Source organism: Primulina huaijiensis, chromosome 15 (assembly GCF_012295235.1).
Source record: "Primulina huaijiensis isolate GDHJ02 chromosome 15, ASM1229523v2, whole genome shotgun sequence".
In the NCBI taxonomy this organism is placed as follows: domain Eukaryota; kingdom Viridiplantae; phylum Streptophyta; class Magnoliopsida; order Lamiales; family Gesneriaceae; genus Primulina; species Primulina huaijiensis.
In genome coordinates, this window is record NC_133320.1 from 1,633,775 (window position 1) to 1,653,892 (window position 20,118).

At 34.1% G+C, this 20,118-nt stretch overlaps 4 protein-coding genes across 9 annotated transcripts; 2 read left to right on the forward strand and 2 right to left on the reverse strand.

Annotated features, from left to right (window-relative positions):
* Positions 1–731: 731 nt before the first annotated feature.
* On the reverse strand, positions 732–2,424 carry LOC140958413 (protein RTE1-HOMOLOG). The gene is made up of 3 exons (XM_073415851.1): positions 2,276–2,424; positions 1,732–2,009; positions 732–1,277 (listed from the first exon to the last, which is right to left on the reverse strand). The coding sequence occupies exons 2-3, from the start codon at positions 1,999–2,001 to the stop codon at positions 855–857; spliced, it is 693 nt and encodes a 230-aa protein (XP_073271952.1). The 5' UTR covers positions 2,002–2,009; positions 2,276–2,424; the 3' UTR covers positions 732–854.
* Positions 2,425–4,027: 1,603 nt separating this feature from the next.
* Positions 4,028–6,803, forward strand: LOC140959973 (F-box protein At5g07610-like). Of its 4 annotated transcripts, none has more exons than XM_073418054.1 (3): positions 4,028–4,207; positions 4,722–5,064; positions 5,493–6,803. In XM_073418054.1, exons 2-3 carry the CDS (start codon positions 4,765–4,767, stop codon positions 6,546–6,548), a joined length of 1,356 nt encoding a protein of 451 aa, XP_073274155.1. In that variant the 5' UTR covers positions 4,028–4,207; positions 4,722–4,764; the 3' UTR covers positions 6,549–6,803. The 4 variants fall into 4 exon arrangements, with proteins under 4 accessions (XP_073274155.1, XP_073274154.1, XP_073274152.1 ...); XM_073418053.1 differs by having other exon boundaries at positions 4,028–4,194; XM_073418051.1 differs by having other exon boundaries at positions 4,028–4,190.
* Positions 6,804–10,218: 3,415 nt separating this feature from the next.
* Positions 10,219–13,807, reverse strand: LOC140959988 (uncharacterized). The gene is made up of 5 exons (XM_073418079.1): positions 13,427–13,807; positions 12,251–12,420; positions 11,268–11,337; positions 10,739–10,808; positions 10,219–10,536 (listed from the first exon to the last, which is right to left on the reverse strand). The coding sequence occupies exons 1-5, from the start codon at positions 13,743–13,745 to the stop codon at positions 10,416–10,418; spliced, it is 750 nt and encodes a 249-aa protein (XP_073274180.1). The 5' UTR covers positions 13,746–13,807; the 3' UTR covers positions 10,219–10,415.
* Positions 13,808–14,419: 612 nt separating this feature from the next.
* Positions 14,420–18,016, forward strand: LOC140960425 (protein CHAPERONE-LIKE PROTEIN OF POR1, chloroplastic). Of its 3 annotated transcripts, none has more exons than XM_073418688.1 (5): positions 14,420–14,516; positions 15,848–16,053; positions 16,133–16,233; positions 16,646–17,090; positions 17,713–18,016. In XM_073418688.1, the coding sequence occupies exons 2-5, from the start codon at positions 15,917–15,919 to the stop codon at positions 17,861–17,863; spliced, it is 834 nt and encodes a 277-aa protein (XP_073274789.1). In that variant the 5' UTR covers positions 14,420–14,516; positions 15,848–15,916; the 3' UTR covers positions 17,864–18,016. The 3 variants fall into 3 exon arrangements, with proteins under 3 accessions (XP_073274789.1, XP_073274788.1, XP_073274787.1); XM_073418687.1 differs by having other exon boundaries at positions 14,462–14,609; XM_073418686.1 differs by having other exon boundaries at positions 14,477–14,609; positions 15,895–16,053.
* The last annotated feature ends 2,102 nt before the right edge of the window (positions 18,017–20,118 follow it).

Consider the following 20,118-nt stretch of genomic DNA (forward strand, 5'->3'; position numbering starts at 1 on the left):
GGTCGAGTCACGCGCTTCGCCTACATTAATCTCTGACGTAATTTTTCCAAATATGGTTTAATATTATACATTAGTGTACCTAAAAAACAAAAACATCATTGATGTCCCGGAGGAATAATGCTACATGAAAAATAGTGCAACTTTCAAGTTATGCCGCATGAAATCTCTTTAGCTGGAATTGCTCATTCTCTTATACTTATCCAACTATGATAGCCCAAATACATGAAACAAATGCATTAAAAGGTATTGAGATGCTCGCAAAAATGCCCTTTCAACGGCCAAGCCAGGTATTCCCTGCTTTCTTGGACTCATATTCACCGGGTCCTCATAGGCTCAAAACCGTGCAAGTGTGTGTTACGAGTCAACTACGACTTATGTTTTTTACAAACTTTGGTCCTCTGCAATCATTGACATTGTAGCCTTTTCCCGACCCCCGATTAGTGAATGGCTGTATAAGAATGTATACCAACTGGTATGTGTTAATTTAGTGACTTGGCCATCTTAGTTGTTAACAAGTTCAGTACATCTAAAAACAAGAATCGAGAGGGCATCCTGGGGATTAATGATAGAGCACTCGATTTGCATGCGAGACGCACGATTATTTCGTTAAGGAAAATTAATATAGAATTGAGAAGGCATCTGATCAAAATTAGCACCAGAATTCCTCACTTGCAAAATGGAAAAGGTCTAGTTAGCCACCGATCGACATGGACAACTTCAAAGAGCACATATTAAAGAATAAATAAATGCAATCTCCCTAAATCAACTCACTAGGTATTCCTGAATCAACTCACTAGGTATTACATGTTACTGAATAGTGTTACACTGCATGAAAGCATCTATGGGCACAGCTATTACAGCTGGATCAATTTTTTAGAACAGTAGGTACCTATAAGAAACCACCCAACAATAATTAAAAAGAAGATGGTCAAATAAGTGAGGAAGGTTGCTCCTCCAAAGACAAGCCCGAGGCCAACAACTAAGAGGAACGGCAAATAAGTTCGCATGATAGCAGTTTTACTGACCCATTGTCCCTTGAGGAAAATAAGAACAGCCAAGTTTACTACGTTCCAACCGCCAGCCTGAAACCTCAACCTATTCAGACAATTGGCTACAAATGAATGGCAATTGCAAGTGAGAAGGTTGTAGGAATTATGCTGGTACTCTTGTGTGCTCTTGCGTAGCGCATCGTCCCACGTCAGAATATCACTTCTGCCTCCATTTTCCTTTGATTCATCTTCACTCTCATGCCCCGAGGAATTGATAAAAGTGAAGCACTGTGAACAGATTCAGGACCACAAATTACAGCTTTGCATTTAAAAACTATTCCTGGAACTTGACCATCTGAACAATTCAAGAAACAGGATATATTTCCCGTACATATATCAATTTATGAAGTTCAAGTCATCTTAGTTGCCACATAAGTCCGAGAAAAATCCCAAAAGATCATTCTATCATGTAAGAACAATAATCTAAATTAGGATCACATTATCCATAATCACATTACCAATAGCCACTTCCCATTGCCGTCCCTCTCAAGTCTCAACTAATCTACTCACACAGTCAGCTCTAGTTTCAGTTTGGATATAAACCTTCTTGAAAAGTTTTAAGCCTGAGAGTTTCAAACACACTTGTTCAAAATTTAAATGATATGTTTTAAAGGACTAGAATGAACGAACTGAAAGAAAGGATTTTACAATCTATGATCAGATTTATAATAATCAACTCGACCTGCTCTTTGTTGAGTTGAATGTAACGGGTCGGTGATCCAAAGGTAAAATTGTCAACACAAACGAAATTTGGCCCAGCAAAATCCAAAATAACACCGTCCTCCCTGCATATCCCAATGTGACCAATGCATGGGAAAAGACAAGACAACACGGGAAGAGGCGACCAAACAATGCAGCAAGGATAGCGGCTACTTTTCGGATCAATCTGCATTGAATCGCCAGGGTTTTCTTCAATCGTCAAGCTGCGATCGGGTTCCCCATTTGATCTCATCGCATAAACTGCGAATTTCCCCTTAAAAGGCGTGAAAAAACATTTCAAATCTAATCTGGAACAGTTAATCAGTTCAAAAAACCTTAGGTACTCAATTTGATAGCTGCTCAAGGAACGTAAATCAACTCGGATAATTCACTCAACAGAATCGCGTGAAACATTCTTTTGTTCTACAGATGCAACAGAAGCATCGGACAATATAAACCCTAGACTTGATTGTGGTTGAAATCATGGGGAAAAAAATTGGGAAATTGCCGAGCGGAGACATGCGTACCTTGAGAGGGCGGAAGCTGAATAAACGGAGCGATATAGAAAACGGAGCGATATAGAAGACGCCGGCTCAGCTGGAACGCAACTGGGTAAACGGTCCAAAGACGCGAGATGGTTAAAATGACATGCCCGATTTTTAGGGTTGACCCAATCAGATCACCATAATTTTAGTTTTTTGAATCATCAATTTGGGTATTTCGATTTTAGTAGAAAATCAAACTAGAGTTTCTATTAATAATCTCAACTGATTCCTAAAATTTGAAAAATATGTTTTAATTTGTTTCTTGATATTAGTTTTACTTCAATGACGGTGAGAGTATTTGATTTAAATGTAGATTTAGTAGATTTTCATATTGTGAGATATTTTCTGATGAAAATTATTTATAAATACAAACCAAATTCATTGGTGAAATAGTGACAATGGATAATTTTTTTTTATAATCATTGGCACGTAACAATTTGTTACCAATGTGTAGGGTCATCGGGACTTAGTGATACAAGTCACTCGAGATTAATAATTATTATCACAATCTTATCAAGTTGAATCTTTCACAAAATGAATATGTCCCAGCGCGGGAACCATTGTTTATTTAGCAAAATAACATGTCGGATCCATACCAATTTGAGGAAGTTCTATCATAAGTTTTTTTTTAGTCGTGAGACGATCTCACATTTATAACGTAAAGTAATAATTTTTACATAAAAATAGAGTAGATTTATTGTAAAACGATCTTGCGAATCTTTATCTATGAGACATTTCAACTATATCAGTGTTTACAATAAAAATAATACTTTTTATATAAATAATAAAAAATTTTATTGGTAATTTAAATAAGATATATGTCTAACAAAATTAATATCTAAGATCGTCGCAAGTAAATTTTTGTATAATAAATAATATTTTTTCATGAGATGATTCGAATATAATATGTGTATCAAAAAATGATTTGTGAGATTGTAATTTGTGTGATATGATAATAGTCCATGCCACTTAGAATAATACAAGTGCCAGTTTGACGAAGCTCGTGGTGTCCACTCGGTTCTTTGCGAGACTGCACCTTCTAAGTTCACACATAGCCCATAGGTACAAATACAATTAACATTGGAAATAAAATATGAATTTATCGACGACTTTTGACTACAAAAATCTTGCAAAGTCTTCACTCGAAACAAAAGGAGAACAAGATAACCTCAAGTATAGGCATACATATATCTCGACTAAAAACCCGAAAAAACAAATTTAATCGAGTGAGTTTGTTTAAATTGAATCTTGGATCTCTTTTTAAATTTGAAATATTTATGTCACATGGACGAAAAATAATCGACCAAAAAAAAAAAGATTTCGACCATTTATAAAATCTATACCATTATAAAAGTTCATATATTTTTTCCATAATAAAAAAAGCTTTCATATACAATTTGTTTTCACATTCAAATTCAACCTAAAATCTCATCTTTGTTGGTTGAAAATCCCATGAGATCCTGTAAAATCTCCCTTGCCCCGAATCACACGATGAATGCGTCGTGAAAGCATGAAATTTACATTCGTAAAAATTAACATTTTTTTTCAAAAGATTGATATTGATATTTTTTTTTGTTATTTGTACTTTTTTTATAAATAAATATGACATATATTTTACACATAAAACAAAATATAGATAACAGATAATGAAGTTTAAATATCAATTAATTTGTTTGAATTATAAAGATTTTTATTTTTTATTATATTATTATTATTAAACTTGACTTGCAAGAAAGCAGCAGTGTATGAGAGTGGCCGAGGAAGTTTTCAAACAATTTCGTTGAACGAGTTTGGAAAGATATTATGTTCTTCCTAACAATTTTAAAAGGCATTTTTCATCATCTCGAACCGGAAAGTGTTCTTGATTTTCGTTCATGCTGATGCGTACTTTTTACTTGTAAGTAATCGCAGTTAGTGAGTCCCTATTTTGAAATGGCGGCTTCGATTTTTATTTTTTTTCGGTTTTTCTGATATCGTTTGTATCGATGCGTGAATGGGTTTATCTTTGATCTTTAAATTACGATTAGAGTTTATTGATCATCCTGGATCGCGTTTCAAACGATCGTGTTTAGGTTTTCTTGGTGATTGGTGTTGATGATTCTGATGATATTTTTTTTATGGGGAAATTTTTTCTATTTTTGTTTGTCAATTGAAGAAACCCATAATTGAGGGTCGGTAAACTTTTATTGGGTTTTCTTTTGATTCTACGGATGTTTATTGCTATTATGCGTTATGGTGCTTTAATTCTATTTCTTTTGTTTATGTACTCGCATAATAAATTTTCTGTGTTTGGCTTGAATTTATGTTTCATGTTCGCCTAATTCTGTCCAATTTTTATATATTAACGGGATTTAATTCTTGACTCGAATGTCAGGCCCCCATTTGTTTACGAAATTTCTTGATTGATTAGTCTACCTTGTATGGGCAGGGGAATCTAAGCAACTGTGTTCTTGAATAACAATTCAAGAATCATGAGTTCACTGAAACAAATTGGTGAGGGTGTGGACGATATGCTCATTTGGGATGACTGGTACTTCGTTGAATCAGAAGAAGCGGACCCAGAAGGAAAGAAGGTAGAGGCTATAGATGAGGATGAGGACGAGGACGAGATGAACGAGAAGAAAGAGGAAAAGGGAGAGGCAAAAGAAGAGAATGAGGAGGAGGAGGAGGAGGAGGAGGAAGAAGGTTTATTAGAAAATTTATCGATCATAAGTAAGTATAAAGAAACCAAAATGGGCTCCTCAAGCATGGATCGAAAACACCATCACGAGGTTTGTTTCATCTTCCTTTTAACGTTTTAGTTAATTTGGGATGTGATTGAATTATGCTTGTTCTCTCAAATGGATAATCTTCTATTTCTTCAATTTCATATATGACTCCAGTCATCTTCAATATATTTATGTATGGACTCCGAATCTTTCATGATTTAGTTAGTTCATGAGATGTTTCGAGCACATATTTATATGTTTTTTTTAAAACGTTGACTAGTTTTATATAATTTTTAACGTTGACTAGTCTTGTATAATTGTAATTTTTGGATTAACAATACCCTACTATTTGAGTAGTTGTCAGGCCAATGATGATGAAGCTTTAGTTTCTCTAAGGTTTTAAAGACTTGGCCGTCATTTTTTAAACCATGCTTTTGGTATATCAGCAAACACTAGCTAATTTTTGATATATTCGTCAACCTTGATTGCAGCTTAGACGTTTCCAATTTTCTCCATTTTTCAATAAGAACAAAAGCAAGGACATCAGAATTCTCGTAAAAGACTATGTTCTCCCTTTCCTTCCAGCAAAAAGCCTTGTCAGATTCAGGGCTGTATCAATGGAGTGGAATCAATGGATTCAAAGTCCCTTTTTAGCCCATCAGCAAAGTTACTCCTTCCAAGAATTATCCGGTTACTTTTATCAACAGAACCAAGAAAATATTGAGTTTTTAACCATGAATTGTTGTGCATATGGAGTTCCAAAACCTTCCCTCGGTTTCTTGCCTGAATCTGTGACCATTAAAAGCTCCTCCAACGGCTTGATACTCTGCGAAGATCAAAATGGCAATAACACTTACTACATCTGCAATCCTGTAAACAAAGAGTGGAAAGAACTTCCTCAGCCTCACTATTATCACAGACCTGAAACAGCAATTGTGCTTGCCTTTGAACCATCTGTACTCAACATGGATGCTAGTTATCAGTTGATCTGCCCAGTAACTTTTGTTGATCAGCCAATGATCTGCTTTGAAGTATACTCCTCTAAAACAAGATCCTGGACAGAATCAACCACAATTTGTCTAGAGTTGGAGGCAGGTTCGACTCTAAGAGGCAGCGGATTCTATGTTAAAGGAACGGCTTATTGGGAAACATCCTCAAGAAAAGTGGTGGCTTTTAATCCGACAAATGCAATTCACGAGATTATCTCACTACCGAATCATTGTCCACAGGGAGGAATCTTGACAGAGATGAATGAGGAGCTATGCTACATTGGGATTTCTAGTATCGATGGGAATGACCACTTTGTTGAGATCTACAAGGGACTGTATTTGGATTTGAAGTACAAAATGAAACTGCATCTTCAAATGGCATTGAACCGGTATCGCGTTCTACCGTGTCTTAATGGAAATATCGTGATGATTCTTAATGGGTGTGCTATACACTCGTGTAGCTTGAAGAATGAAAAACTTGAAGTCATAGGCTGGAATGCTGGAAGGTCCGAGGGAATGTATCTGCCTTACGTAAATAGTCTAGTTTCTGTGGGGTAGGACTTCCATTTTCTGCTTTCCTTGTATTGTAGCGGGGATCCCATAGAAGCTGAAATCTGGTTATTGTGTGGTGGCATGTACAGTGTCTAATAATACTGTTCAGTACTTTTGACTTTTGAGGTGTGATTAGATTTTTTGTATTGGTTTTCTATGTTTGAACTAAAACAGGAGATGCGTTTTTACATATTGTAATCTCGTATGTGGGGAAGTTCTTCCCTTCTTTTTCGAAATCCAGAACTTGGTTTATCTTTTTTTAATCCAAACTCTGGTTTTAATGCACACCGCACAGCACTAATAAATAAATGAATTCAAGGTAGACAAGAAATGACAAACACAATTTTCTATACCATGCCATCCTCTCTCGTTGCAACTTAAAAACATTTTACACACTGTGAGATTAATTATGCTGCCAATCATGAAGGAAAATTCAATGGTATCAAAAAGCCAAGCCCCTTATTTTTCAAACACTGCCAAATTTAGTACAGGAAAATCATCAAAACACTCAAAAATAAAAACCATAAAAAAACATCCTTTAAATTGTGCAAGAATTAGTGGGCTGACGGAGAATGCTTACCACACTCCCAACAACCACTCCGGCTCCGACCACCACTATATCCCCATCCTCCTCCTCCTCCTCCTCCCCCACCTCCATTTCCGCCACCCCATCCATGGCCACCTCCATTACCTCCACCTCCACCACCGCCACCCCCATTAGCCCCACCTCCCCCGCCTCCGCCACCACCCCCACCATTACCGCCTCCTCCACCCCCGCCACCACCCCCGCCACCACCATTACCACCTCCGCCGCCGCCACCTCCATTACCCTTGCCTCCCCCGCCGCCACCCCCACCATTACCACCTCCGCCACCTCCTCCGCCGCCTCCATTACCTCGGCCTCCCCTCCGCCGGCTCCGACTATGTCCCCCTCCATTATCACCTGCATGCCTTCTCTTATTCTTTCTTTGTTCTCCCGAAACACTGCCACTCCCACCACCACCTCCCCCACCAGCACCACCGCTTCCACCCCCGCCAGACCCATCCCCACTAACTCCTCTGCTGTCTTTTCTCACGCCATTATGAGGTGAAATCGTTGTGTTTGAGAGTCCAACATTATAAGTCGAACCGTGTCCATGTAACTTTCCAGTCAAAGAAATGCCATGAATGTCATCATCTTGGGCAATGGTCTCAAATATCAAGAAAGGACTCGACAAAATGAAAATGACAAGAAATTGAAATAAACCCATGTTCATTTTTTTGGACAATACCTGTTCATGCATATATATAACATCGAATTGCATGCGCTATTGAATAACATATACAGACGGCCATTCGCCCCACCCTAAATTTGACTAAACATGCATAGATATATATAGCTGCAAAAATGATGGATTTGATCTTGAAAAGAATTGGTAGCTTGAGAGTGAATTTTTGTCCCCACTGCACGTTCTTGCTTGTTATAGTTAATACATATACTACGCATGCCCATTATTGGGTCCGAGACTAAGATGTATTTGCAACCGAAGGAAACTGATATTTGACCAAATATATATACACACAACATATCACATAAATGAAATTTAAAAATAAAAGAAATTAATTTCTGAGTCCTTACCTTGAAAAATAAGTTAAGGATGTAAGCGTATAAATAATTTGTTGTGAAGAACAAGTGAACTTTAACTTAACTTCCTGAAGAACGAGAATTGAGTTTCCTTTCATGGAATTTATTAATTCATAATTTTATCAGTAATATGAATAAATATGCATTAATTTTTTTTTTTTAATAAAAAGTGCAGTAAGACAGCTATCAACTTTAAATTAGATTATCAAGTGTGTGAATATAATATGTTGTATCTTTGTGCAACATATATCACTTGTGACATATAATCCATTTAATTTTATAGATGTATTTATGATAGAACAACAATTATGCATAGGAGCAATAATTTCTTATCCCATGCCTATTAGGTATCTGATCTTTTGTTTTTCCTTTCCTTGAAGCAATTGAAAGTATATCTTGTCGACGAATCAATACATACATAGATCCACACACACACACACACACACACACACATTAAAAATCATTTTGATACAATAACTATTGATAAATTGACAATTTGATACACGAACTATTGTAAATGACTTGAATGGTACATAATCCAACGACTTGAATGGTTCATGATCCAACTAAAAAGTCTATATTATTCTTTAATAAAATTTCTTTTAAATAAAATTATTTTTAGTAAATTAAACTAAATGTTCTTTTTCAATTGAAATTTCTCTTGTATATTGCTTTTCAGCCGTTGCGTGCTAGCTTGGAAGGGTTCTCGATCATCATCCCGGTCTTATTTAAATAGAGTGAAGTGAGCCTCCATTTTATTTCTCAAAATTATTATTTTTATTAAATTTATAAAATAAATCATATCGTTTAAAAATTATAATATATAAGTAGCTTACTATTTTTCCAATATATTTATATTTTATTCATTAATAAATTATAAGTCCAAATATAATATATATTTAAAATATTTATAAATATATAATAAATAGAATTTTTTTCTATCTATACTAAAGTATTATCATTATATATTAATAAAATAACAATCAATAAATAAATCATTTACACTACTAAAATGTATTTTAATATAGAGATAAAAATAAAATAAATTAAATATTTATTACCATAGAGGGAGGGAGAACGAGTGAAAAAACTACGAACTTAACAAAAATAATTAAATCAAAGCCTAAATTATAGGTAATCTGAATCACGCAAATTGGAACAATAAGTAAGAGTTTTTTTTTTTGTTTTCCTACGAGACATGTATTTTCATGATCTACAACTTCAATGTTGAACACATTTTTTAATTCCAACATATCAACACCAGATTTTGAAATATTGATCAAATGATGATTATGTTTGTTTCAACATTCTAAAAACAATATCACCGGGGTCCGGTGACATGTATTTATTTTGTTATATTTTCATAAATATATTAAATTATTTTTTTGTTGCATAATTTGAGTTGATAATTATTTGTCATAATATAATTTTAAATAAATATAATATTTTAACAATTAATAAATAAAACTACCTTGAAATAAAATTGTGTACGTAATCAATTTTAATAAATAGTAATTGGATTTAAAAGTAATTCAGGTTAAGAGGAGACTTGAATTTTTAGTTTGATCATGTATTAGTTAAGTAATTTAAAATAGCTCAAATTTCAATTTATTAATAGTTCGTGTACTAAAATGAATTTTACTATATATATTGAATATGATAAAAAAAAAAAAAAATTATGTGCTTATAGAAATATTTGAGCTGAATATGAAATAATAATTGATAAATAATAATATATGTAGTTTCATTAATTAAAATTGAGATATGATGGTAAATGTTAATATGGTTTAATACTATGTATGGTAAATAATTCATGAATAAATTATAATTACAACCGTACATTTGGAAATCGCTGATCATGGAAGATAAAACATTAATTTATTATTATTATTATTATTTATCCAATATTTGACTTAAGTTTTTTTTTTTTAAAAATAAAAATCAATCGCGGTCATTTTAACCAAATATATTAATTTATTATTCTTATATTATTACATTTCATGCAAGTCACGATCCAAGCAGTACTTGATTGATTTTTTTTATCCCATCCGATAATCATAGTAAACGCGGCCAGTTATTTAATTAAGATAAACCATACAATAGCAATATGTTATTGTCTGCACACTGAAAATTCTCGATTTTAGAGAGGAAAAAAGAATACTGGGCATCAATTATACACTATACTGATCAAGGTTGATTTCCTGCTCCATAATCATTTACTTCTCTTTTGTAAAGCTAGGACCAGCACGTTACTTTGGTCGTCTTCGGTAGGGATAAAATATATCGTCGAGATTCTGCTTTATTTGGTTCCCCACTTTGCGAGCGTTCTTGACTACACCATTTGCAACGAGGTTTGCGTTCCGAGCAAACCTACATAGATAAACAACAGAACATGCATACATAGCATTTGATGTATGTCGAATTGCAAATGTTACTTCGTTTTTGAACTTGGCTAGAAGGCATTACAGATAAACGCGTGAGGCAATAAGAAAGCCAAAATTTTTAGACCATTTACTCGGCCTAAACCTATTGCGCGTACTATGATGCCAAAAAGGGAACCAAAATGGGATACCTGTTCAAGAAATCATCCCCAGTTGAATGAGCTGGTTTATGAGATCGACGTTGTGGCAAACTATTACCATCTGTGGCAAATGATACCAAATTACTTCGGAATTTACTCCAGGTGACAAATAGCATAAACCAATCAAAATTAACTCAGAAACCATTGGTTTCAGCAGCGCACTTATACATCCTTACAAGCCCATTTTTCCATGATGTAAGAGAATTTTTCTCCATTCAACAGTACCTACTACATTATTGAGCCAATATGTGCTAGCATAAAAAGGTCAATACTAAAGCATCATTAGTATTTGAAACAACAAAATTGCTACCATTCCTAGCATATAAGCTACATGGCGAATATTCTTCTTTGTGGTTTTGAGCAAATATTTACAGATGCCAGCTTTGTGATGGTTAGCAACACATCAAAACATCAAGTTCAGGAAAAGCAAAGTTTTCAATCAGTGTTGAATTCCCATATATTGGGAGAAAAGTTTGTAAAAGAACATTTCAGTATAAGCAAGCATATAGAGGAGTATCACCTTCTTTAGCATGAGCACGGGTAGGAGCAGACGCAGTCTCAGCCGTATTGACTCTTCGATCAACTAAAACCTGGAAACAGGGTTAAATTTATCAGCATGATTATGTACAAGGATCAAAAAGAGGCATCAACGGTAAAATTCAAATGCCATGGCAGAAGTGATGATAATGAGTCAAAGTATCACTATCATTTTCCTTCGCACAGTCGTATCATTAACAGACATAATTAATGGATTATCCTTGCTCATGGTTGAATAAAGTATATGTATTTGAAAGAGATTTCCACACAACGAATTTTATAATATCTAAATTATCACTAAAATGCTCCAATTTGGTAATTCCAACAAACACGATAAGTGACCAAAAAAACACAAACCGCCGAAAAAATACCTTTCCACAAACCATTGCAAGTAAAAAATATGAAAAACTTTCCAGTCCTGGGATTCGATAAAATCTCAATCCACTAAAAGCCCATATACAATCAAATGACACTCGTGTTCATTTTTTTTTATTAAAATACAAAATAAATTAATCGTCGTTGAAAAGTCATACTTTACTCCGCTTGTATCTTTTTTGCTTCTAAGAATTTCCTGAACAATAAATTAAAATGTCAACCTTTGATTCTCAATCTCACGTCAATCTACTTGAATTTTCTTCATGCCAGCAAATATATAAACTTTACAATCTATGGACCCAAGAGATCTTATCAAATTTCTCAGACCGCTTTATATCATCAACCTACTCAGCTATCGTAATTTGTTTCAGGTTGTTAAAATCAATTTGTTACTGTTAAACAAGTTCGAATGTCAGTGCTATGAAATACCATAGCATTAAACAAATTGCTGAACCAGTAACATGTTCCACACGACTCAGAAAGTTTAATCAGACAATAAATTATACAAGCAAATATTATAAATCATCTTGTCAATCCAGGCCATAAATTCAACAAGATACACATAAATTAAGGACAAAGTGAAATGTTGACCTCAAGACCAACACAAACTGGTAATTCTGCTCGAGTCCCCTGACTGTTTGAGGCTTTATCTTTTTGGTCCACATAAAGTGAATAACCGACACAACCATATCTAAAATCTGCGATGCTCCTACCCTCTTCGGAAGCCTCCATCTCAGATTGTCCAAGTATATATTGGGGCACTGGTCATCAATACAAAAGCACCATCAACTCAAAACATTAAGGTAAAGGTTGCTTTTCCACTCATCCAAACATGCAATTGACAGACAAGAAAAATAGATGAGACATCAGGGTCACAAGGTCGAAACATACAACTTGGAAGGCAGCAAAATGGGATGTGCATGTACAGTTGAAACACATTTAGTAAGTTACTGCAATTCATTTCTTATGACATGTTATCCTCTGCCCATAAAGAATGCAGCCCAATTGCTGTAAAACATATGTCAAGTCAACCCGATGATTAAAACAAAAGAAAAAATAATCATAATCAAGCAAGTGAAACGGGTAAAAAAATAGCATAAAAATATGTTGTGGAACAACAAAACCAGGGAAGGGCATTCAATTGTCATGGTTATTAAACCTTGAGGTAAAATTATGTCCATTTATTTTTCACCAATCACAAAAGCAATGATATCCTACTGCCTAACTGATGAGGATATTGAGAAACTAGAGCATAGTCCAACTCACAATCATGCATCTACGGCCATATTCTGAGGTAAACAGTGTACTAAACATAAAACATGTGCCCAGACGCTCTCCGATACCTTCATTAAAAGCAAATCGGAATTACTAATTCAGCTTTACCAGTCAGACTAAACAAGTAAAATATCAAGAGTACACGAACCCATCTTTGATTAGCACCAAGGTCTGCCGAACTTTATAGTTTGCAGTCATCGACTATTAAGAAGAGTCTTTCTCAAACTTATAACTACATTTCTTGCTAGATATAATAAGCATCAAAGGCGTGAAACATAAACAAAATATTCACAATTAATCAGAAAAGAAAGCTGTGAAAGAACCGTGAGAGAACTCCCACAAGACTTAAAAAAAAAAATAAGAATTACAAATACAATATTAGGCCCAGGAAAAAAAAAACCATTTTAGGCCGATTACCACAAACCCATTCTAATCCGGAAAAAAAAAACACAGAAACACCTGAAATCGAATGAAATAATAATTAGGTTTCACCATTTGGAAGAGAACGGGTGAGCCCCACACACACAGGGTTGCGAGAATCGGCTTTCAAACGGGACGAATAATAAAGGCATCCTTTGCAAGATTTGGCCTTGTTCCCACCACTGATGTTAACCGTATCAGTATTCTTTGATGGCGGTGAGTTGCGGCTTCCATTTTCATTTTGTTTCATTTGATTGCTAACCGCAGCAGCAGCAAGGGAAGAATCGATTGATTCATCCATCGATGATGCTCCCAATCGCATCTCTTCTGTGCTCCTGGTTGTCTTCTCTACTCCTCCGTTGATTCTCTCTTTCTCCGCACCACCATTCATTGTTCCGCTGTAGTTCTTCGCTTAACTATATATTTTATTGCAAGTCCTGTTGGCCCATCCAATTGTATCCGATTAAAATGAGTTTATTCCACTACCTCCTCTTACTTATGTATTTTCTATTTTCGAATAATTCTTTTTTACAGTTTTAAGTATTAAAAAAATATAAGAATGTTTCCTCAAATATTTAAATTGGTCGAAATACAAATTAAATTTTTATTGGTCGCTGGTTCAATTGATTAACCAGTGATTGAACTCAATACAAATTAAATATTTATTGTAGAAGAAAATAATCATATTTTTTTTTGAACATAATTATTAATATCTATATTTCTTGAGTTATTTGTGTGTTTGGATGGCTTGGGATAATACCTTAATATATTCTTATAATTTACTCATTTTCCTGTGCTAATTACTACTACCCTTAATCTTCTAAATTTAAATTTGTGCTGAATTTTAACATTTCTTATTTCGTGAGACGGATTAATCATATCCATATTTATAATAAAAATTAATATATCTGACATAAGAAGTAATATTTTTTCGTTAATGACTCATATAGAATATCTGTTTCACAAAATTGATATGTGACCGTTTCACATGAATTTTTGTATTTCTTATTTCACCCATGTTGTTTATTTTTATGTACTTTTTCCCTTTTTTTCCTAAGTCCATGTAAACATTTGCCAAACAACCACATGGTATTTTATGCAATTTTTTAAAATCAAAATTAAAGTCTGCAGACAAGCTTAAAAAACCCTTGTTCTTCTTTGGGTATTACTTCCTATCCTTTTGCCATGACTTCCGCTTCTCCCATCTCTTTTGCATTTGTTTTATGGTGATTATGAATGAATCTTTCTTGCTGCGGTAATTCAAATCTTTTATCGTCGATTATCTCGCTTTTTTGTTGTTGTAATTTTCTTCCGTTTGTGGTGTTTTAACTTTTTGTAGTGTGGTTTTATCCAATTTTTGATTGCTGATTGAGGTTTTTAGAGTTCGATGTTCATTTCTGAGCTACCAGTGCTGCCTTTCGGATTTTCTTGGTAGATGCTTGTCGATAATGAGGTCTGATAATTGGGGCTCTATTGCCTTTCTTGGCTTTAGCAAGAATTCCTTCATTCGGGATTTTATTTGATGGTTTCGTTTTTTTTTTTTTTTGATTGAGAAAATTTGAGTGGGGCAAAATTTTGTATTACTGTTTGTATATATGTTGACTTGGGTGAGGACGTACCTTGTGGAAAGCAGTGAAGGGATACTTGATAAACTTGTCGATGACTGAAAGAAAGGAGGAAGAAAGGTGTACATAGAAGTAAACTACATTGCGCAGGAGAACGGCCTTTGTGAGCCTTTATGGACAAAGTCAATAAAATAGGAGGAAAAAATTTAAAATTGGGTGAAATGCCTTTTGACCAGCGTGATATTCGAATGTGGCTATTGCTACAAACTTCCTACTGTACAGTGATGGGCGTATTTAGTGCATTTTCTGCGTCTCTGTATGGCCTGTTAACCTTTTTATTCACCTTAAAAAACTCAAACCACCTCCATTACCAATTAAAACTAAAGGTCCATGTTTAAATAGATAAGTAGATCATACATAGAACAAAAGGAGATCTTTTATATGTCAATGGTAAGACAAAAGAGAAACTATTCAAATTCTGTTTCTTCTTGTCATTCTTTTGCCCAAGGAGGAAAAGAAGGATTTGGAGGTCCTGGGTTGGTGTACTTATCGTAGAGATTGTAAGACCAAGTTAATTCGGCCCCTAAGTGTACTCTGGGTTGGCTTAAAGAATTAAACTGAAAGCCTTTCAATACAGCTTTTCGATGATCCACCAAATCCCAAAACAAAGTTAATTTGGTCCGTATCTGTTTGTTGGAGATTATTGCTCTGGCTCTTTGCTTAATTTCAATGTGATACATCCATGTTTTTTAATGCATGCGGGTCTTTCCCAGAGTTTTTTATTTATCAACAAGTCCATGACTGGCACGGGCCAATGACCATCACCATATCCAATAACTATATATCTGTTATATTATCCTGAATTGCTGGGGTAATTGCACTAAAAAACGCTGATCATTTTTTTGTTTTGTTTTGGTGGATATTGCAGCATTTTACGAGTCTCCTAAACTGAAGTGCGACTGACGTTTGTAACAGTTTTTACCTGGTTAATTTTCAAATGGCATCATCTGGTTTGACTTATAGCCCCTTAAAATATAGTCTTTACGTACCTACAAGTGGTTCAGGACCACATAATAAGAAAGTTACCTCTCTTCCTAATATTGGGAGATCCAAGGACCCTCTCTGTCTGCAAAGGTACAAATTCTACTATACATGTCGAGTTCTTGCAGGCACACAATTTTATGATTGATGTGTCATCTTGATTGTCATTTAGAAATGTTTTGGACGGTTCAACTTGGAGATATAAACAACACCATACTTTAGTGAAGTGTGCAATGGATGCTTCCTTTGGTGATCTTACTAATGGCTCTAACGGTAATCCTGTAAATTTACTGGTTGACTATGGCGTTATTTTTTATTGTTTAACATGTTTGATTTGTATTAACATGTTTTCTTTGCATACATTTTTTTAACAGGAATTTGAGTGTTTATCGCTAGTTGCTTTGCATGATATATTTATTGTAATCGGGAGTGACCTTCAAACTTATGCTTAGTTAGGTCCTATTACCCTGATATCAGGTTGTCTTGAACTTACAAACGGGGATACTTAACATCATGTTTTGTACTTCACTTGCGTTAGAAGTACTTCTGTTATTTGAATACGTTAATGATTATATAATAGGATTATTTATTGCTCAGAGTTTTACATCAACTGTTTAATTCACTTAACGCTGGAGAAGCTGGTGTTTCTGAATTTTTTAGCTTTTCTTCATTCTACTTGATACAGCTATATTTCCCAGAATTAATGTGAAGGACCCCTACAAGCGATTGGGAATTAGTAAGGAAGCTTCTGAAGAAGAAATTCAAGCTGCTAGGAATTTTCTAATACAAACATATGGAGGAGACAAAAATAGTGTGGATGCAATAGAATCAGCGCATGATAAAATTATTATGCAAAAGTTTTATGAGAGGAAGAACCCTAAGATCAACATCAAGAAAAAGGCCAGAGAAGTAACACAATCTCGATATGTTCAGGCTGTCACTACCCGGTTTAAAACTCCAGCCACAAGCTTCATAATCAAGACTTCTGTTGCATTTATAGTGCTTGGTGTGCTCACATTACTCTTTCCTACAGAGGAAGGTCCGACCCTTCAAGTTGCTATTTCTCTGATAGTCACAACATATTTCATTTTTGATCGGCTGAAGAGCAAATTGCGGGCTCTTCTATATGGGTAAGCTCTACATCTTACTGAATTAAATATGCCATCTTTTGTGTCCGTTGTCAGTAATATATGAAATCAATATTGAAACCAGCTTCGAAGTTTGAAAATATTTATCCACATGTATAGACTCTAGTAATTTAAAGTCCAGAAGGCAAGCACCTTGAGTCTTGGCTCAGGATGCTCGGCACCTGCATTGCGACACATCACCAAAGCTCTGCATGTCAGTGAAGCTTGCATCTTATTGTGAAGCCCAATCTTGAGCTTTAAAGGCTCAAGGCTTTTTTAAGGGCGCCTAAATTTAAAAATTTTTGAATTCTAGGTGAAATGAAAGACAACAGTAATTCTGACTCACTTGTTAAAAACTATCTTTGTTTTAGAGTTCATTCGATAGTTCGTAAGATATATATTTGAGTATGATGATGAATTGTTTTGGATATTTTGAATTGACCACATGACCCCATAGGATGCCTTACGTTAATAATGCGCATGTTTAACCTTACTTTAAATCTCTACAGTACCCATGTGCAGTACGTTGTGCTTCTAATAACAATATATACATCATTACATCTAATCCTTCCTTATGGTCATCTTTTTTAGATTTCGTGCTGAACTTGTTACTCCATTGGTTCAGGGTTGGAACTTTTGCTCTTTCATGGCTGATTGGAACGTTTTTGATGGTTTCTGTGATGCCGCCAATACTCAAAGGGCCCAGAAGTCTGGAAGTGACAACTTCATTAGTAAGCTACATTTTCCTATGGGTTTCTTCAACTTACCTTAGATGATCGTTTTTCTGTAACATCCCCAATATCTTGACAAGATAGGCTATTTTTCGTTCTATACTTCTCAAGTTTCAGGTGCTTTATATGCTTCCAGTAACATTGATATTGTGGTGAGACATGATTCAGAGATTTATTACATCCTAGGTTGGGTTTCAATTCGCAAATTCTTGATAATTATGTCCAAATCACGTTCAAAAAAAATTATTATGGAGTAAGTCTTACAATAAGTAAGACGAAAATTATGTCACATGCGAGGCGTGACATTGAAAACCTTTGTTAAAAGCTTTATTATAAGACCGTGTCCGTATTCTCACCTGTGATTCAATATTTCTTCTGTTCTGTTTTTTTTTTTAAATCAATTAGAGCTTCTCCTACCATCATCTCCACCGTAATAAAGGATGGATTTTTCTCCGAAGCAACTCTAAATTGAATCTCCGAAATGGAGATTGAGTGATCCTTTGGAGGGCGATAGAACATGATTTTGGAGGATGGCATAAATTACAAAAATGTCATATTCCAAAATTGCATTTTGATTCTTTTTTTATTTTTTATTTATATTTTGGTCCTTTTTTATTTTTAAAATTAATGTTTTGGTTTTTTCAATTTTTTATTTTTAATCCCTTTAATTAATTTCAGTGCTAATTTTTTGTTCCTTTTTAATTTATTTCGAGTGTCTTTTTTCATTAGTTTATTGTAATTTTACTATTTCTGAGAAACACGAAAAGGAGATAATAAACAAGGTCATGAAAAAAATCATTACACATTTAATTGTGTTCGATAATAATAAATTACATGATTATTTAATGCATTATACAATTTATTACAAAAAGTTACCAAATTAATTTTGGATTAATAATATATTATGTAATTGGAGGTTTTTGTAATTTTTTATGGGGTTTTAAGATATCAAANAAAAAATAGTATTACTTTAAGCGAGTAAGATAATTTGATTGAATTGAACATTGAACGACCCAAAACTTGCCAGTATCATTTTCCTTGATGTGATCCATTGATAATCGGTGATAGCTACATTGAAATTTGAACATGAGGGATGATTGATGTACCAGAAATGACAAACTCGCGTTTGAATCTTAATTTGAATCGAATTCGAGCTAAATTTCGATTTATTGTACGTGATAAAGGCTTTTGTAGGGATGAGTAGCTACAAATTGAGTAGGTGAGACATTTTACGAATGGTTGGATGTGCTTCTTCAAATTGAATGCGTCTCGTTCATAACAACTGGGATTGTGTCGGCCACAAACTCAATGGGTCGATTCTGGCCCGTGTGGTAGTCACTTCAAACCTGTGGTATTTTTTTGTTAGATCGAAACTTTCTCTATGATCGTTAATTCACATAAAAAAAAAAAATTTTCGGATGATGTTCGATACAAAATATTGAAAATTTAGGACATATATATGATGACAACAACTTGTGTGAGACGGTCTCACGGGTCGTATTTGTGAGACGGATTTCTTATTTGGGTCATTCATGAAAAATTATTACTTTTTATGCTATGAGTATTACTTTTTGTTGTGAATATGGATAGGGTTGACCCGTCTCACAGATTAGGATCCGTGAGACGGTCTCACATGAGACCCACTCATATATGATATTGCAGAACAAATTTGTTTGGATTTGATACAAAAGATAAAATTTTAAGTATAAAATTTGAACAACAATATTAATATCAAAACTTATTACACTTGTTTGTTTGCTCAAATATCTTATATTAGTATCTGATCTTAAAGAGTTTATACTTAAATATCATATACTAATATCACATATTTAATGCTTTGTATCAATTTTTATCCAAAAAAATATTTGTCATTAATATCAAAATTTGCTATACATATTTATGTATTCAAAAATTATATATTAATAGTGTAAAAATGTTATTTGGGTTAGTTATGGAACGCAAGAAAAGAATCGGTTTGACAAAGATTGAACGCATATTTAACTATTGAGATTGGATTATTTGTTTTTTTCCTTTTCTATTTTTTTTAAAGAGTATGTCTCCTATGAAACGGTCTTACGAATCTTTATCTGTGAAACGAGTCAACCCTACCGATATTCAGCATAAAAAGTAATATTCTTAGCATAAAAAATAATACTTTTTCATGAATGATCCAAATAAGAGATCTGTTTCACAAAATGATCATCTCACACAAATTTTTAGTTATTTTGAAAGTGTATTTTTTAAAGGTTTTTTTTAATTAAAGAAAACCACAAATATAAAACAATTTTTCTACGCCACGT

Coding starts and splice junctions, on each gene's coding strand:
- LOC140958413 (XM_073415851.1), bottom strand. CDS start 2,001: ATGAGATCAAATGGGGAACCCGATCGCAGCTTGACGATTGAAGAAAAC. Junction 1,278..1,731: donor TTCAACTCAACAAAGAGCAG/GTCGAGTTGATT, acceptor ATCTGTTCACAG/TGCTTCACTTTTATCAATTC.
- LOC140960425 (XM_073418686.1), top strand. CDS start 14,578: ATGGTGATTATGAATGAATCTTTCTTGCTGCG. Junction 14,610..15,894: donor AATGAATCTTTCTTGCTGCG/GTAATTCAAATC, acceptor CGTTTGTAACAG/TTTTTACCTGGTTAATTTTC. Junction 16,234..16,645: donor TCTTACTAATGGCTCTAACG/GTAATCCTGTAA, acceptor TACTTGATACAG/CTATATTTCCCAGAATTAAT.
- LOC140959988 (XM_073418079.1), bottom strand. CDS start 13,745: ATGAATGGTGGTGCGGAGAAAGAGAGAATCAACGGAGGAGTAGAGAAG. Junction 11,338..12,250: donor CAGTTTGTGTTGGTCTTGAG/GTCAACATTTCA, acceptor CCCTGTTTCCAG/GTTTTAGTTGATCGAAGAGT. Junction 10,537..10,738: donor GGGGATGATTTCTTGAACAG/GTATCCCATTTT, acceptor TTATCTATGTAG/GTTTGCTCGGAACGCAAACC.
- LOC140959973 (XM_073418054.1), top strand. CDS start 4,765: ATGAGTTCACTGAAACAAATTGGTGAGGGTGTGGACGATATGCTCATT. Junction 5,065..5,492: donor ATCGAAAACACCATCACGAG/GTTTGTTTCATC, acceptor CCTTGATTGCAG/CTTAGACGTTTCCAATTTTC.